This window comes from Heptranchias perlo, chromosome 1, assembly GCF_035084215.1.
Source record: "Heptranchias perlo isolate sHepPer1 chromosome 1, sHepPer1.hap1, whole genome shotgun sequence".
NCBI lineage: Eukaryota > Metazoa > Chordata > Chondrichthyes > Hexanchiformes > Hexanchidae > Heptranchias > Heptranchias perlo.
This window is the reverse complement of record NC_090325.1, coordinates 152,976,589-152,996,241: the sequence shown is the minus strand read 5'-3', so window position 1 is coordinate 152,996,241 and position 19,653 is coordinate 152,976,589. Positions and strand designations below refer to the sequence as shown.

At 46.5% G+C, this 19,653-nt stretch overlaps 1 protein-coding gene and 1 non-coding gene across 3 annotated transcripts in view; one reads left to right on the top strand and one right to left on the bottom strand.

The window, feature by feature from the left end:
• Window positions 1–155: 155 nt before the first annotated feature.
• On the bottom strand, window positions 156–226 carry trnag-gcc (transfer RNA glycine (anticodon GCC)). The gene has a single exon. It is a non-coding gene; the product is annotated as a tRNA-Gly (tRNA).
• Window positions 227–343: 117 nt separating this feature from the next.
• The window catches only part of LOC137300139 (transmembrane protein 144-like), a 99,431-nt gene continuing 80,121 nt past the window's right edge, over window positions 344–19,653 (top strand). For both annotated transcript variants that reach the window (XM_067969256.1, XM_067969332.1), the window contains exons 1-2: window positions 344–554; window positions 4,835–4,971. In XM_067969256.1, coding sequence (XP_067825357.1) covers window positions 478–554; window positions 4,835–4,971 — 214 coding nt within the window. In that variant the 5' untranslated portion in view covers window positions 344–477. The remainder of the gene's footprint in view (window positions 555–4,834; window positions 4,972–19,653) is intronic.

Below are 19,653 nucleotides of genomic sequence, written 5' to 3'. Positions count from 1 at the left end.
TGTATGTATGTTGAAAACCATATATTTTCAATTATGTCGCCAGGCATATATTTTCAATTATGTCGCCAGGCATATATTTTCAATTATGTCGCCAGGTCTTTGACCTTTATTTTGTAACAGCATATTTTTGAGGAAGGAGGGGGGGAAAAAAAAGTTGCATTGGCCGGGAATCGAACCCGGGCCTCCCGCGTGGCAGGCGAGAATTCTACCACTGAACCACCAATGCACAGATATAAAAAGTGCACTCGAAATAATTGACACTAGCCACGGGGCGGTCAAACCATCCATGACTCGGTATTTGGCCAGTCGGAGTGTGCGACAGTTGCCCGCTTCTCCGGAACAAACAAAGTGCAGCGAGGAGAGAAGTGGGGTCGAGTCCTAAAACGGCGCCGTTACTCCACGCTGCACACCCGACCACCGCTGACGAATGCCAGTGACGCCCACTGGCAGCCGCGGCTTCGCTTAGTCCCTGTTACTATGGAGACGCGGAGTCACGAGACCAGCCGCCTTCCTGGAGGCGGCGCGGCCTGTCACGGATCAATGGGGAGGAACGAGTGAGTATCCTGGTCAGAGGGGAAGGGGAAACTCGAACTCCAGAGCATGTCAGGGGGCCCCGCGGTAAAATGATTCGGTGTCCGCCATTGGTTAATGTGGAGGACGGTGGATCAGAACTGGCTGCGCAGCTCTGGAGCTTTATCCGGCCCGGACTTCCTAGCGGATGAAGAACAACCACAGGCGGCTCCACCTGGGCCCCTATATTGGAGATCGACTGTTTCCATTGACCGGATACAGTAGAGTTCACCGATTGGTGGCTTTATTCAGATTACAACCCCCCTTTCCGACACTGGCCTTCAATATATCCCCACCCCTCCTCCCAACCATTGGTGGCTGTTCCTTTTCCCACGTTAAATTTGCTGATGGTTAAATATTGCAATGTGACTCATACAGATTTAGAATCATAGAATGGTTATAGCACAGAAGGAGGCCATTCGCCCCGTCGAGCCCATGCGGGCTCTCTGCAAGAGCAGTGCAGCTAGTCCTAGTCCTAGCCCTGTAGCCCTGCAATTTTATTTCTTTCAAGTATTTATCCAATACATCTAGCAAATCTCCTCTCAGCCTTCTCTGCTCTAACGAGAGCAACCCAAGCTTCGCCAGTCTATCCATGTAACTGAAGTCCCTCATGCCTTGAATAATACTAGTAAATCTTTTCTGCACCCTCTTTAAAGCCTTCACATCCTTCCTAAAGTGCAGTGCCCAGAATTGGACACAATACTCCAGTTGTAGCCAAACCAGTGTTTTATAAAGGTTCATCATAACCTTCTTTTCTCTTCAAGTTGTTAGAAAACTTCCTTATCCATGCACAAATGTGATTCAAAAACTCTGTCTGTACCTTATCCCTCATTGGTCATCCATCACCTCTGTTCTTGCTGACCTACATTGGCTCCTGGACCTCAACACCTCCAATTTAAAATTCTCATCCTCTTATTTAAGTCCCTTCATGGGCCCGCCCCTTCCTATCTCTGTAACCTCCTGCAGTCCTATGACCCTCCAACATTTCTGCATTCCTCCGATCCTGGCCTTTTGTGCACCCCTACTCCCTATACCGTACCATTGGTGACCATACCTCCAACTGTCAAGGCATCACGGTCTGGAATTCCCACTCCCACTCCCCCCCGCCCCCCCCCCCCGCAAATCCCTCTGTCTCTCCTCTCCTCCTCTAAGACCCTCCTTAAAACCCACCTTTTTGATTGACCAAGCTTTCAGTCACCACCTCCGAATATCTTCTCCTTTGGCTCTGTGTCCGGAAGCAGCATGCCATAGACAGAGCTATGTGATCCCACAACCAACGGATCAGATCAAAGCTCTGCAGTCCTGCCACATCCAGTCATGAATGGTGGTGGACGATTAAACAACTAACGGGAGGAGGAGGCTCTGTAAACATCCCCATTCTCAATGGTGGCAGAGCCCAGCACGTGAGTGCAAAAGACATGGCTGAAGCATTTGCAACCATCTACAGCCAGAAGTGCCGAGTGGATGATCCATCTCGGCCTCCTCCCAATATCCCCACCATCACAGAAGCCAATTTTCAGCCAATTCGATTCACTCCATGTGATATCAAGAAATGGCTGAGTGCACTGGATACAGCAAAGGCTATGGGCCCTGACAACATCCCGGTTGTAGTGCTGAAGACTTGTGCTCCAGAACTAGCCAAGCCTCTGTACTGTTCCAGTACAGCTACAACACTGGCTTCTACCCAACAAAGTGGAAAATTGCCCAGGTATGTCCTGTCGACAAAAAGTAGGACAAATCCAATCCAGCCAATTACTGCCCCATCAGAGATCTCTCAATCATCAGCAAAGTGATGGAAGGTGTCGTCGACAGCGCTATCAAGCGGCACTTACCAATAACCTGCTCATTGATGCTCAGTTTGGGTTCTGCCAGGACCACTCGGCTCCAGACCTCGTTACAGCCTTGGTCCAGACATGGACAAAAGAGCTGAATTCTAGAGGTGAAGTGAGAGTTGCTGCCCTTGACACCAAGGCAACATTTGATGGAGTGTGGCATCAAGGAGCCCTAGTAAAATTGAAGTCAATGGGAATTGGGGAAAAACTCCCCAGCGGCTGGAGTCATACCTAACACAAAGGAAGATGGTAATGGTTGTTGGAGGCCAATCAACTCAGCCCCAGGACATCGCTGCAGGGGTTCCTCAGGGCAGTGTCGTAGGCCCAACCTTCTTCAGCTGCTTCATCAATGACCTTCCCTCCGTCATAAGGTCAGAAATGGGGATGTTCGATGATGATTGCACAGTGTTCAGTTCCATTCGCAACCCCTCAAATGATGAAGCAGTCCGAGCCCGCATGCAGCAACACCTGGACAATGTATCAAGGTTGACAACACCAGGCTTGAGCTGATAAGTGGCAAGTAACATTTGCGCCAGACAAGTGCCAGGCAATGACCATCTCCAACAAGAGAGATTCTAACCACCGCCCCTTGTCATTTAATGGCATTACCATCGCCGAATCCTCCACCATCAATATCCTGGGGGTTACCATAGACCAGAAACTAAACTGGACCAGCCATATAGAATAAATACTGTGGCTACAAGAGCAGGTCAGAGGCTGGATATTCTGCAGCAAGTGACTTACCTCGTGACTCCCCAAAGCCTTTCCACCATCTACAAGGCACAAGTCAGGAGTGTGATGGAATACTCTCCATTTGCCTGGATGAGTGCAACACTCGAGAAACTCGAAGCCATCCAGGACAAAGCAGCCAGCTTGATTGGCACCCCATCCACCACCTTAAACATTCACTCCCTTCACCACCGGCGCAACGTGGCAGCAGTGTGCACCTCCTACAAGATGCACTGCAGCAACTCGCCAAGGCTTCTTCGACAGCACCTCCCATACCCGCGACCTCTATCACCTAGAAGGACAAGGACAGCAGGCGCATGGGAACAACACCACCTCCAAGTCACACACCATCCCGACTTGAAAATATATCGCCGTTCCTTCATTGTCGCTGGGTCAAGACCTTGGGACTCCCTACCTAACAGCACCGTGGGAGAACCTTCAGCAATGGACTGTAGCTGTTCAAGAAGGCGGCTCACCACCACCTTCTCAAGGGCAGTTAGGGATGGGCAATAAATGCTGGCCTTGCCAGTGATACCCACATCCCATGAATTGATTTTAAAAAATTCTTTGGTTGTTAGATTGCTACAATGCAGCTCTCCCTCTTCCCACCCCACCCCCCAAAAAAAAATTGTTTAGCGTGATGATGAACTCTCTAAATAAGGCCTGAATTTCCATGGGGGATTGTCCCAATCTCTTGCTTTAACCCCCAGAGAAATGGTGTGAATGTCTGATTCCTACCAATTATGCCATTTCTCCAGGGGTTCTGCTTTTCTCCTGCTGAAGATATGGAAATTCAGGAATGTAGTGATTATCAGAAGTTGTGTGCTCCATTCCAGTTATCATCCTGCTCACATCACTGAGACGGCCCAGGTCAAAATCACAAACTTCATCCTGCTTCACTGTAACCATGGTGTGTCATCTCTCCTCCTGCAGTATTTGATACAGTTGACCATGACATCCTCCCTTATCACACGTGCTCTGTTGTCCAACTCCATGGGACTGCTTTTGTGTGATTCTGTTCTGTCTTTCTGATAACAAGACACATTTCCAGCAATGTCTTAGGAACATAGAAACAAGAGTAGGCCATTCAGCCCTCGAGCCTGTTCTGCCATTCAAGTAGATCATGGCTGATCTATACTCCATTTACCTGCCTTTACTCCATATCCCTTGATACCCTTACCTAACAAATTGACCACTGGCCTACAGACTCTGAGTGAAGAATAGTTAGCTGATTTTGGAGTTGAGAGGCACTAACCTTGGGAAATCCAAAATACTAATTTCTAGGTTTCTGTCTATTGACACTGTTCACAGAAAAAATTGTTGCTTGTCATCAGCGAAGCTCCTTGGTGAGAGCAAACAAAGCAAAGTTATTTCTGATCAGGTAGAAGTTGTATAGAGATGGGCACAAAGTCCTTTGTACTTCCCCAGTGCTATCCTTCTATAAAGAGAAATTACAAATTTGACTTCTGTCTCCAGATCAGACTTCCAGTACAAGTTATTTATAGAGGTACTGAATCACAGGGAGGGAAAATAACCACACCTAATCTGTTGCATTTTGAAAGGAAGTATTTAATGTGAATTGCATCATCATATCCATGTTTGGGAGACAAAAATAGTTTGCTAGGTAATGTAGGTGGTGCTTTGTGACCTCCATAAGCACTTTTCACACATTGATTTTAATAGAATTTTTCCTTTGGTTTCAGGAAGGAATTTCCATTTTTCATATTACACCAACCTGACCAAATGAGCAGTTGGGCATTTTGGGCAGTAGTTTATTGCATTAGCATCACCTTCTTAATACCTGCTATCAGCTGTCAAGAAGATGGAATTTTCCATTCAGGTAGGAAGAATGAACATAATTGGCATAACTGTGCTACTGGTTCCAGCAGCATAGAGACCCACCGGAATGTTTATACTGATGATCTGTCCAAAATTGCTTCCCCCACCCACCCCCAGTCCTCCAGCAACCGACATTGGGAAAAGGTCTTTGGCCAGAAAATTAAAAATACGACTGAGTTTTGTCCCAATCCATACAGTTTTGTGCTGTGGATTTGTACCCTTGATCCTGCTTGGAACTCATTTGAATATCGCTAACCTAATTTTGCTCAGGTTCTTGCAGTCAACAGAGGGGAGAGAAATTTGAACCATTTGTTTGGACTAGATTTGAAATGAAGCCTCCGAGTTCAAAGAGTGATATGCTGCACTAACATTCCATCAAATGTCTACTTAATTGTGTTTTCAGTTTTTTTTTAACTATCACTACTATCAAAAATCATTGACTAATGTTTATTCAGATTAGCCCTAAATAATTTATTGGATATAAAATTCCCAGGGCCCTTTTTTGATGAACCTCATAAAACAGAGAGAATGTTTCTTCTGTTTGCTTTATATTTGTTCTGACATTTTTGCTAGCATTAGCAAATGAAGGAAAATATGAAATCACTAATTCAGTTATGTGCATTAGATTGCATGTCAAGGAGAGAATGCACAGTTACCGTCCACACTGACAGCTGCTGTTGTCCTAAAAGCTGACCAAAAGTAGAAAAAAATGTAAAATTGAAACAATAGCTAAGATGGTAGATACTGAGGAATGATTTCAGGACTATCTTATTTATGTTTGGATGGTGGTTACAGATGTGAGTCTCAATCTCATAGTTATAATGTAATAACCCCTTATTTAGATTACTGCATTAAAATTACTTGTTTTTTTTTCCTTCCCTCCCCACCCCCCTCCTCACCCCAGGACAATTTCAGCTCCCTGAACTCATTGGCCGTTGTCACCCAGAGTACAATTCTAGTGGGCACTGGACATCCTTCAGTACTTCAACTAAGTAGCCATTCTGCGTGTTATGCGTTTGTTTCTGCCCTTTTCCGACATTCACATCTTTGCACCTCTAGTAAATTCACTGTATAGCAACAAACAGTGGAAATCTTAGCTGCCTTTTTAAATTTTATTTTGCTTTCCCCTAAATCAAGGGGCATTAAGACCAATTGTAGCACCTCTTTTTATATCAAAACATACTTTATTTTATAAAATTTAAAGATACACACAATTCAGTGTAAAAAAACAAAATTCCAAGCAATATAGTTCAGACCAATGCAATGCAGATCGTACACATTATGATCCTATTATTACAATTCAAAACATTGTACATATCTCCTACATATCCTGTACATTACATGGTGGGATGACCTTACACGTGGTGGCCTTTCCCCATAGCACCCTTGCGTAGGTTGCACCTCGCTTGAGTGCATCCCGCAGCACGTACTTCTGCACCTTAGAGTGTGCAAGTTGGCAACACTCGGTCGTGGACAGCTCCTTCAGCTGGAAGACCAGCATGTATCGGGCGGACCAAAGAGCCTCCTTCACCAAGTTGATGGTCTGCCAGCAGCAATTGATATCTGCCTCGGTGTGCGTCCCGGGGAACAGCCCGTAGAACACAGCGTCCTGTGTTACCGAGCTGTTGGGGATGAACCGGGACAAATACCACGCATCTCTCTCCACACCACCTGCGCGAAGGGGCTGTCTCGTCCCCGCCGCAGCCTTGAGGGCAGCACGCGGTGACGCTGAGATTCCATGCATGTTGGAAGGACCGCACTGGGAGGGCCCTTCTGACCACCATCCAAGCTACATCCTGGTGCCTGTTGGTCAGTTCCGGCAACAAGACGTTCTGCCAAATGACATTTTGGTCGGGGAACTGCCCGATCGGATCCACCCTCTCCTTTCCCTGCAGGACTCCCAGAATGTTCCGTGCCGACCACTGTCTGACGGCCTTGTGGTCAAAGGGGTTCCTCCTGGAACTTCTCATCTTTTTTTATATTTCAAAATAAACTTTATTTGTAAAATTTGTAAAGGTACATACAATGCAATTCAAGTCATGCTTCAAACAATACAATACAGGTCATACAATTTGCAAAGGTACATACTGTACAATTCTACGGTCCCAGTACAATCAATACAGTTATGCACCATACATTGTACATACAGTTCATGGTGCCCTAGGGTGCCTCATTGCATTTTACATTCTGCCTGAGAGTGTTTTTCCCTGATTCCTCGGTATACCATGGCAGAAGGGCTCTAAATGGTGGCCTTTCCCCATGGACCCTCAGCGCATCCCACAGCTCGTACTCCTGGACCTTTGAGTGTGCCAGTCGGCAACACTTGGTCGTGGACTGCTCCTTCAGCTGGAAGACCAGCAGGTTTCGGGCAGACCAAAGGGCCTCCTTCACTGTGTTGCTGGTCTTCCAGCCGCAGGTGATATCTGTCTCAGTGTGCGTCCCGGGGAACATCCCGTAGAGCACAGTGTCCTGTGTTATCGAACTGTTTGAACAGCGATGAGACATTCTGCCAAATGGCATTGACCGTCTGGTCAGGGAAGAAACCAATCGAGTCCACCCTTTCAGTTCCTTGCAGGACTCTGAGAACGTTTTGTGTTGACCACTGTCTGATGGCCTTGTGGCCGAAGGGGTTCCTCCTCAAGAACTTCTCCACCTGGGACAGATGGGGGGGGTGAGGGGATGGTCCAGCTGGACTGAACGTCCTGCGCCTCCTCAGCCAGCGTGGCCAGACCCAGCCTTCTCAGTGCATTGGACAGGTAGAAACCCAGCACGCAGTGACACTTGGTGTTTGCGTACTGGAGTTCTACACATATCCTGAGGCAGCCACACACAAAGGTGGCCATCAGGATCAGAGTGGTGTTGGGGGCGCTCTTCCCCCCTTTGTCTGGGGTCTTGTACATGGTGGCCCTGCAGTCGCATTCTACCTTGGACCTCCAGACAAACTGGAAGATAGCTTGGGTGACCGTGACAGCGGAGTTGTGGGGAATGGGCCAGACCCTGGCCACGTAGTGCAACGCCACGAGTACCTCACACCTTATCACCAGCTTCCTGTCGGTTATGGAGAGGGATTGCCCCACCCACATATCAAGCTTCTGTTTGGCCTTGGCGATCCGCTCCTCCCAGTTCTTTGAACAGGCCAGGGGCCCCCCGAACCAGATCCCCAGCACCTTCAGGTAGTCGTACCTGACGGTGAAGAGTACAAAAGATCGGGTCTCCCACCTGCCAAACAACGTGGCCTCGCTTTTATTTTGGTTCACTCTGGCTCTGGAGGCCACGTCTCACCTCTTCCCAGCTACAGATTGGGGATCAATTCTGGGACCTTCCCAGTTGTATGGCTCAGCTATTCGTGACCTTAACCAGCTGACACATCTAAACCATATCTACAACTTAATGAAATACACAGCAAATTGGCTGCTACAAGTGTAATATGTAATGGGCATATAGTGGCTTACAGCCCTAACTACCGGTGCACACAACTTCTATGCAACGTTATTTTACATACAGGTTCAAAAGAATGACGTTAATGCAATTTGCATTTTCATCCAATACAATGAAGGATTTGTCCCTAAATTCGAATAGTAGCTGTCAGTTGTGAGAATGCTTGAGTGTGACCCAGGGTTTGTGACGTGTTGAAGTTGAGATGGTAAATAATATTAATTGGGGTTGAAGTAAAAACGGCTTCTGATGGTGCATGTCAGTATCCCTCTCTGCTCAGCTGCTGCATGTTTCTAACATCTCCTGCTCAATTGTATTCTTGCCATTCACCTACTCTCATCACCTGATTATTCCAATCTGAAACTAATGATTAGCATCTGTTTTTGAAAAAAATTCCCAGGTACAGTTCAGATTATTTGGCACACAAGCATACAAAATGGTATTCCAATGTAATATTTTTATGCTGTTTCAGTAGTAATGTCAGATATTTCAGTTCTGCTGAGCTCTAATTAGCTAAGCCATAGGTCGGATTTTTTATAAAAAGAAAACTTTGATCTTGGCTACTATTTTCACGTGGGAATATGAAAGCCAGGTGGCTGGGAGAGGAGATGAAAAAAATTATTGTGGGCGGACTACTACATAAGAGTTAAGAGAGCACAGTGTGGGTTGGGGAACAAGCTCCTGGTCAACGTGCAAAAGGTGGAGAATGATACTCTGGTGTGACTATGATCAGGACTGTTGTTTTGTGGTGCCTAAATAATTCAGGTTCCACCATTAGATGGATTTGGAGGATTTTCTAGAAGTTTTGCTATTGTTTTTGGGATAGTATTCTGCAATCTATTAATTTTTATGTGGTCTTGGCTATATAGGAACATAGGAACAGGAGTAGGCCATTCAGCCTCTCATGCCTGCTCCGCCATTTGATAAGTTCATGGCTGATCTGTGATCTAACTCCATATACCCGCCTTTGGCCCATATCCCTTAATACCTTTGGTTGCCAAAAAGCTATCGATCTCACATTTAAATTTAGCAATTGAGCAAGCATCAATTGCCGTTTGCGGAAGAGAGTTCCAAACTTCTACCACCCTTTGTGTGTAAAAATGTTTTCTAATCTTGCTCCTGAAATGTCTGGCTCTAATTTTTAGACTGTGCCCCCTACTCCTAAAATCCCCAACCAGCGGAAATAGTTTCTCTCTATCCACCCTATCTGTTCCTCTTAATATCTTGTAAACTTGGATCAGATCACCCCTTAACCTTCGAAACTCCAGAGAATACAACCCCAATTTGTGTAATCTCTCCTCGTATCTTAACCCTTGAAGTCCGGGTATCTCCCTCCAAGGCCAATATGTCCTTCTGAAGGTGTGGTGCCCAGAACAGCTCTCAGTACTCCAGGTGCGGTCTAACCAGGGTTTTGTATAGCTGCAGCATAACTTCTGCCCCCTTGCACTCCAGTCCTCGAGATATAAAGGTCAGCATTTCATTAGCCTTATTGATTATTTTCTGCACCTGTTCATGACACTTCAATGATCTATGTACCTGTACCCCTAGGTCCCTTTGGACATCCACTGTTTTTAACTTTTTACCATTTAGAAAGTACCCAGTTCTATCCTTTTTTGATCCAAAGTGGATGACCTCACATTTGTCTACATTGAATTCCATTTGCCACAGTTTTGCCCATTCACTTAATCTAACAATATCGCTTTGTAATTTTATGTTTTCATCTACATTGCTTACAACGCCACCAATCTTTGTATCATCGGCAAACTTAGATATGAGACTTTCTATGCCTTCATCTGAGTCGTTAATAAATATTGTGAATAATTGAGGCCCCAAGACAGATCCCTGCGGGACTCCACTAGTCACATCCTGCCAATGTGAGTACATACCCCTTATCCGTACTCTCTGTCGCCTTTCGCTCAGCCAACTTCCTAACCAAGTCCGTACTTTTCCCTCAATTCCATGGGCTTCTATCTTAGCTAACAGTCTCTTATGTGGGACCTTATCAAATGCATTCTGGAAGTCCATATAAATAATATCCATTGACATTCCCCTGTCCACTACTTTCGTCACCTTTTCAAAAAATTCAATCAGGTATGTCAGGCACGACCTACCTTTCACAAATCCATGCTGGCTCTCTCTGATTAACTGAAAATTCTCGAGGTGTTCAGTCACCCTATCCTTAATTATAGACTCCAGCATTTTCCCCACAACAGATGTTAGGCTAACTGGTCTCTAATTCCCTGGTGTCCCTCTCTCTCCTTTCTTAAAAAGCGGAGGGACGAGCAATTTTCCAACCTAGAGGGACAGTTCCTGAATCTAGAGAACTTTGAAAGATTATAGTTAGGGCGACTGCAATGTGTTCACCTACTTCCTTTAAAACCCTGGGATGGAAACCATCTGTCCTGGGGATTTGTCACTCTTCAGTGCTATTATTTTCTTCATTACTGTTGTTTTACTTATGTTAATTTTATCAAGTCCCTGTCCCGATTCAATATTAGTTTTCTTGGGATTTCCGGCATGCTATCCTCTTTTTCTACTGTAAATACTGACGCAAAGTAATTGTTCAACATGTCCGCCATTTCCCCATTGTCAATGACAGTATCCCCACTTTCAGTTTTCAAGGGGCCAACACTGCTCCTGACCACCCTCTTTTTCCTAATGTAACTATAAAAGTTCATCGTATTGGTTTTGATATCCCTTGCAAGTTTCTTTTCATACTCTCTTTTTGTAGCTCTTACTATCTGTTTTGTGACTCTTTGTTGATCTTTGTATCTTTCCCATTCGCCAGGATCTGTGCCGTTTTTTGCCTTTTTGTATGCCCTTTCCTTATGTCTTATACTGTCCCTTACCTCTTCAGTTGTCCATGGCTGTTTTTTTTGGCAAGTAGAGTTCTTGCCCCAAAGGAGTATAAACCGATTCTGTATTACGTTAAATGTTTCTTTATGATTCATCAGGAAAAAAATAGTCTCTCACAACTGAGCAACATAGATCCCCCGCCCCTTAAAAAGTTCAAGTGTATTAACTTTATTTCTCCATGAAAGAAAAAATATCCAAATTGGTTTCTTGAAGCTTGAGTGATTGATATTTGCTGGTACATCAACATCATCATTTGTGAATCCATAGGTGTGCTTCTTATCATAAAATCATTGAGTGGTTACAGCACAGGAGGAGGACATTCGGCCCATCGAGCCCGTGCCAGCTGTTTGTAAGAGCAATCCAGTTAGTCCCATTCCCCCGCTTTTTCCCCATAACCCTGCAAATTTTTTCCCTTCAAGTATTTGTCCAATTCCTTTTTGAAAAGCACACTAGAATCTGCTTCTACCATTCTTTCAGGCAGCACAATCCACATCATAACTACTCGCTGCGTAAAAAATTTTTTCCTCATTTTGCCCTTGGTTCTTTTGCCAGTCTTCTTAAATCTGTGTCCTCTGGTTCTTGATCTTTCTGCCAATGGGAACAGTTTCTCTTTATTTACTTTATCTAAACCCTTCATGATCTGAACACTTCAATCAAATCTCCTTTTAATCTTCTCTGCTCTAAGGAAAACAATCGCAGCTTCCCACTCTAGCCACACAACTGAAGTCCCTCACCCCTGGAACTATTCTAGTAAATTGTTTCTGCACCCTCTCTAAGGCCTTCACATTGTTCCTAAAGTGCGTTGCCCAAAATTGGACATACTACTCCATAACTTCCTTGTTTTTGTACCCTGTGCCTCTATATATAAAGCCCAGGATCTTGTATGCTTTTTTCACTGCTTTCTCAACCTGTCCTGCCACCTTCAAAGATTTGTGCACCTATACCCCCAGGCCTCTCTGTTCCTGCACCCCCTTTAGAATTGTACCATTTAGTTTATATTGCCTCTTCTCATTCTTCCTGCCAAAATGTATCACTTCTCACTTCTCTTCATTAAATTTCATCTGCATGTGCCTGCCCATTCCACCAACCTGTCAATGTTCTCTTGAAATCTATCATTATCCTCCTCACTGTTTACTACACTTCCATGTTTTGTGTCATCTGCAAATTTGGAAATTGTGCCCTGTACACCCAAGTCCACGTCATTAATATATATAAAAAAAAACAGTGGCCCTAATACCAACCCCTGGGGAACACTGCTCTATACCTTCCTCCAGTCTGAAAAACAACCGTTCACCACTGCTCTCTGTTTCCTGTCACTTAGTCAATTTTGTATCCATGCTGCCACTGACCCTTTTATTCCATGGGCTTCAACTTTAATGACAAGCCTATTAGGCGGCACTTTATCAAACGCCTTTTGGAAGTCCATATACACCACATCAACCGCATTGCCCTCATCGACCCTCTCTGTTACCTCATCAAAAAACTCAATCAAATCAGATAAACACGATTTGCCTTTAACAAATCTGTGCTGGCTTTCCTTAATTAATCCACTCTTGTCCAAGTGACTGTTAATTTTGTCCCGGATTATCGTTTCTAAAAATTTCCCCACTACCGAGGTTAAACTGACTGGCCTGTAGTTGCCGAGTTTATTCTTATATCCTTTTTTGAACAAGGGTGTAACCTTTGCAATTCTCCAGTCCTCTGGCACCACCCCCGTATCTACGGATGATTGAAAGATTATGGCCAGTACCTCTGCAATTTCCACCCTTGCTTCCCTCAGCAGCCTAGGATGCAACCCATCTGGACAGGGTAACTTATCTCCTTATGTGGCTCAGTGTCAAATTTTATTTGATAATGCTCCTGTGAAGCACCTTGGGATGTTTTACTATGTTAAAGGCACTCTATAAATGCAAGTTATTGTTGTTTCTAATCTGTGGTACACATAAGCCCACAGCTTCCCTCTGTGTAACTCTCCGTATCCTCCAATGGGTTTATCCTTACACCCTTTTTTGAACAAGGGTGTAACATTTGCAATTCGCCAGTCCTCTGGCACCACCCCCATATCTGATGAGGATTGGAAGATGATGACCAATGCCTCTGCATTTCCCAACCTTATTTCCCTCAGCAACCTAGGATGCATCCCATCCGGACCGGCTGACTTACCTACTTTAAGTACAGCCAGTCTCCTCTTTATCAATTTTTAGCCCAACCAGTATCTCAACTACCTCCTCTTCTATTGCAACTTTGGCAGCATCTTCTTCCTTGTTAAAGATACATGCAAAGTACTTACTCATTTAGGACTCATTTAGTCCAGTCGTGAATGGTGGTGGACAATTAAACAACTAACGGGAGGAGGAGGCTCTGTAAACATCCCCATTCTCAATGGTGGCAGAGTCCAGCACGTGAGGGCAAAAGACAAGGCTGAAGCGTTTGCAATTATCTTCAGCCAGAAGTGCCGAGTGGATGATCCATCTCGGCCTCCTCCCGATATCTCCACCATCACAGAAGCCAGTCTTCAGCCAATTCGATTCACTCCACGTGATATCAAGAAACGGCTGAGTGCACTGGATACAGCAAAGGCTATGGGCCCCGACAACATCCCGGCTGTAGTGCTGAAGACTTGTGCTCCAGAACTAGCTGCGCCTCTAGCCAAGCTGTTCCAGTATAGCCACAACACTGGCACCGACCCGACAATGTGGAAAATTGCCCAGGTATGTCCTGTCCACAAAAAGCAGGACAAATCCAATCTGGCCAATTACCGCCCCATCAGTCTGCTCTCAATCATCAGCAAAGTGATGGAAGGTGTCGTTGACAGTGCTATCAAGTGGCACTTACTCACCAATAACCTGCTCACCGATGCTTAGTTTGGGTTCCGCCAGGACCACTCGGCTCCAGACCTCATTACGGCCTTGGTCCAAGCATGGACAAAAGAGCTGAATTCCAGAGGTGAGGTGAGAGTAACTGCCCTTGACATCAAGGCAGCATTTGACCGAGTGTGGCACCAAGGAGCCCTCGTAAAATTGAAGTCAGTGGGAATCGGGGAAAACTCTCCAGTGGTTGGAGTCATACCTAGCACAAAAGAAGATGGTAGTGGTTGTTGGAGGCCAATCATCTCAGCCCCACGACATTGCTGCAGGAGTTCCTCAGGGCAATGTCCTAGGCCCAACCATCTTCAGTTGCTTCATCAATGACCTTCCCTCCATCATAAGGTCAGAAATGAGGATGTTCGCTGATGATTGCACAGTGTTCAGTTCCATTCGCAACCCCTCAAATAATGAAGCAGTCCAAGCCCGCATGCAGCAAGACCTGGACGACATCCAGGCTTGGGCTCATAAGTGGTAAGTAACATTCGCGCCAGACAAGTGCCAGGCAATGACCATCTCCAATAAGAGAGAGTCGAACCACCTCCCCTTGATATTCAACGGCATTGGCATTGCCGAACCCCCACCATCAACATCCTGGGGGTCACCATTGACCAGAAACTTAACTGGACCAGCCATATAAATAGTGTGGCTACAAGAGCAGGTCAGAGGCTGGGTATTCTGCGGCGAGTGACTCACCACCTGACTCCCCAATGCCTTTCCACCATCTACAAGGCACAAGTCAGGAGTGTGATGGAATACTCTCCACTTGCCTGAATGAGTGCAGCTCCAACAACACTCAAGAAACTCGACACCATCCAGGACAAAGCAGCCCGCTTGATTGGCACCCCAGCCACCACCCTAAACATTCACTCCCTTCACCACCGGCGCACAGTGGCTGCAGTGTGTATCATCCACAGGATACACTGCAGCAACTCGCCAAGGCTTCTTCGACAGCACCTCCCAAACCCGAGTCCAAATTGTTCATGTGAATGGTGAGCAACAGTCATCCCAGCACCAATCCTTGTGCAACATCACTTATCACCTTTTGCCAGTCTGAGTAGCTACCCTTAATCCCTACTCTCTTTTCTGTTTTGTAGCCAGCTTGCTATCCATTCGGCTACTTGTCCCCTGATTTCACATGCTCTGACCTTAGTCATGAGTCTACTATGTAGTACCTTATCAAAGGCCTTTTAAAAATCCTAATATATTACATATACAGCATTACCCTTGTCTACTCCTTCTGTTACTAAACACCACTAAAACACGTTGCAGTCCCTATCGCCTATAGCGGGCACGTTGGTGTCAACACAATTTGCCCACTATAGGCAGTGGCCGGTGTAACCTGACTGCCCGCCACCTCCAGGAGCTTGGCTATGAGGCGCTGGACCGTGCTATCTAATGACACTTGCCATTGCAGCAGGGTGTATTTTCTGGAAAAGGATACATTGAACTTGGTTTATTACAATGATATGAATGTAGATTCATTAAAAGGATTCTGGGTATCAACTATTCTGATTGTGTATTACTCAAATGATTTGAGACGAGTTCTGGGGCAGGAAGGACTTGTACAAGATGAATGGGGTGCACCTCAGCAGGGCTACTATTAATGTCCTTACGGGGAGGTTAACTAGTGCTTTGGGGGAGGATTTAAACTAATTTGGCTGGGGGATGGGCACCAGAATGAAAGATTAGAGAGAAGTGCACAGAGGACTGGGAGAGACAAACGGCATTAGAATAAAGAGTAGTTCAGAAATAGGAGGGATCAGACAGGGGTGGGGGGGTCAGTGCGAGGCAGACTAGGATGGGTTTGAAGTCCATGTACATAAATGTATGGAGTGTGGTAAAAAGATTGATGAGCTGCAGGCACAAATTGCCACATGGGATTATGATATCGTGGCAATATCGGAGACCTGGCTCAAACAAGGGTGGAATGGAAACTTAATATTCCTGGCAACAAAATATTCAAGAAAGCTCGGGAAGGAAATATTTGGAGGGTATTGATCAAAGATACTGTTGCAGCACTGGAAAGGGATGATGTACTTGAGGGTTCAAAGACAGAATCTATTTGGTTAGAAATAAAGAAAAATAGCTGAGTTAATATGTGGCTGGCTGTATACTATAGACCACCAAATAGTAGGAAGGAGATAGAGGAGCAATTTTGCAGGCAAATTTCAAGAAGATGCAAGAACAATAGAGTGGTGATAATGGGGGATTTCAATTATCCTAATATAGTCTGGGAAAATAACAGTGTAAAGGGAAAAGAGGGGGATGAATTCCTGAAATGTGTACAAGAGAACTTTCTTGATCAGTATGTTTCCAGCCCAACTAGAAAGAAAGCAGTGCTGGATCTGGTTCTGGGGAATGAAGTGGAGCAAGTGGAACATGTTCTAGTTGGGGAGCATTTGGGAAACAGTGATCACAATAACATTAGATTTAGAATAGCTATTGAAAAGGACAATCAAAAATGAAATACTCAATTGGAGGAGGGCTAATTTCAGTGAGTTGAAAGAGGATCTGACCCAGGTAGATTGGACTCAAAGATTGGTAGGTGAAACTGTAAATGAGCAATGGGAGACCTACAAAGAGGAGATAGTTCGGGTACAGACTAGACACATTCCTATGAGGGGGAAATGAAGGGCATCCAAAGCTGGAGCTCCCTGGATGACTGAAGATATAGAGATTAAAATGAAACAGAAAAAGGGGGCTTATGATAAATGCCAACCTCATAATACAGCAGAAAACCAAGCTGATTACAGAAAGTACAAAGGCGAACTGGAAAAGGAAATAAGAGGGACGAGGAGATTGTATGAGAATAGATTAGCGGTTAACATAAAAGGGAACCCGAAAGTCTTTTATAAACATATAAATAGTAAAAGGGTAGCCAAAGGAAGGATGGGGCCGATTAGGGACCAAAAAGGAGATGATCTTGTGGAGGCAGAGGGAATGGCTGAGGTACTAAAAGTGACCCAGTCCTGATGGGATGCATCCTAGGTTGCTGAGGGAAGTATGGGTGGAGACTTAGGTATACAGAGTATAATTTCAAAGTTTGCAGATGACAGGTAAGTCGGAAATGTAGTAAACAATGTGGAGCATAGTATCAGACTTCAGGAGGACATAGACAGACTGATGAAATGGGCAGACAAATGGCAGATGAAATTTAACAAAGAGAAGTATAAAGTGATGCATTTTGGTAATAAGAATGAGGAGAGGCAATATAAACTAAATGATACAATTTTAAAGACGGTGCTGGAACAGAGAGACTGGGGGTGTACTCCTGGGGACGCCAGAAGGAGCAGGAGTGTTATCAGCACCACCCCCCCCCCAACTCACCACCAAGCCCCGATCCCTCCCTCCCGATTGCTGAGCTGTGACCCCCACCACATCGTGCTCCAATTCCGAGCCTTCTGCCGGACTCTGCCCCCCCACCCCGCCCAAGTCACCACCAAGCTGCGATCCCAAGCCCTGATCTCTCCCGATTACCGGGGTCTGTCCTTGGCTGCGGCCTCCTCCACTCGTTTTCCCTCCTGGCAGCTGACCAGCCTATCAATCTGGCTGGCTGCCAGGCAGGAATCGGGAGAAGAAAATGTACATGAGGTCCTTCCGTTAATATCGACAGGACCTCCACGCTCGCGGGCTTTCCGGATTGTAGACATGCTACCGCGTACCCTCCCTAAATATTGGGGCCATAGAGTACAAAAACAAGGAAGTTATGCTAAACCTTTATAAATCACTGGTTAGGCCCCAGCTGGAGTATTGAGCTCGATATTAGCAGGGCGGTGGGTTCTCAGTGGGGGGTCGACTGGACATGTGGGTGACACGCCGGGTGAAATCAGTGTGCTCCGCACGCAATTACAGGCTAATTGGAGCGATTTACCTTTGCTTCCGGGTTTCCCGCTGGTAAGCTGCGCGGCGGACGGACTGCACATGCGCAGCAAGGTCTGTCAGCTGGAGGAGCCCTATTTAAAGGGGCAGTCCACCAATACTCCTCCTGCAGCAAACAACCAATGCTGAACCATGGAGCACGCCAGAGGGAAGGCTGCCCCAAGATTTTCAGACTCCTCACTCCAGCTGCTGCTGGATGGGGTGAGGAGGAGGAGGGAAATATTTTTTGAAGTGCCCTCCCTCCACCACGAAGAAGGCCTGGCTGGAGGTGGCCGAGGAAGTCACCAGCTGCGGCAATGTGCCACGAACCTGGGTCCAGTGCAGGAAGAGATTTAATGACCTAACCAGGTTAGGCAAGGTGAGCATTCTCCCATACTCCGTCTTCCACATCACCTCCACCACCACACAACCCCTCTGCACTACCACCACAACGCTCTCGCATCACTCCTCACATCCACTAAACTATCATCCTCACCTTGCCTGACGTACTCACCGCCCCTGTCCCCATTCGAACACTACCACCCAACCCAATCCTCATACAATATCATGGCTATGTTGCACATGCACCCTCCCATGCATCTCCCTCACGCTCAACCCCACCCACATCAATGCATGCAGCAGCTCACCATGCAACCATCACTCAATCACGCCTCTGTGTTTTGCCTTGATAGGAAAAGAGATGCCAGAACGCCCGGGAGAGGGCACGGACCGGAGGGGGCCCGCCACACCATGTGGTCCTAACGGACGCGGAGCAGCAGGTATTGGACATCAGCTGCACACTGGAGTGCCTGTCCGTGGCAGATGCCGAGGCTGGGATTCCACAAGCGGCCGGTGACAGAAAGCTAACACTCAGCACTCATGATAGTGAATGATCTTAGCATCACTTGGCATTTGCAGCATCTCAACACCTGTCCACATGCCTAATATTGCTTTCTGTTCTCTTGCAGGGCCATCTGTGAGCGCCGTGACCGTGGAGGGCGATTCCTCAGAGGACCTGCCGGCGTCTGAGGGTCCATCGTCACATCTGAGCCATGCATCCACCAGCGCAGATACATACACCTCGGTGGGTCCCCGTCCTCACATAGTTAGTCTTGCACATGGTGAGTCACCACACACATGTGAGTACGAGCAGACCCTGGTGGCAGGGGCAAATGTGGAGAGTCCGCGTCGGTGGGAGCACTCTTCTCCAGGCTCTGCTCAGCTGGACCCAGATGCTGAACCCTGGGGGCCAGCCATGAAAAGGAGAGTCATCGAGGGGCAGCAGCACATTGCCGAGGTACTGGAACAGATGCCACGCGCACTCTCCACAATCGCGCAGAGGATGGAGGAGTCCATCTCCTGCATGAGGGGAATGGTGGCACAGGTACAGGAGGGTATCTCCAAGATGGTGTCGCAGGGACGTGAAGGCATCTCTGAGATAGTGTCGCGGGTAGGTGCGGGAATGTCTGCGGTGGAGGAAAGGCTAGCCTCCCTCGAGTGTCAAGCACAGCTCAACAATAAGTCCATTCAGGCCCTGACAATGGCCGTTCAGATTCAGGGTGAGCAACATTCTACCACCTTGAACAGGCTGACAGATACTTTACAGGTGGCCTTCCAAGGCCTCACACAAGTCCTCCAAACTGCCGTCCAGCAGGGTGGAAGGAGTG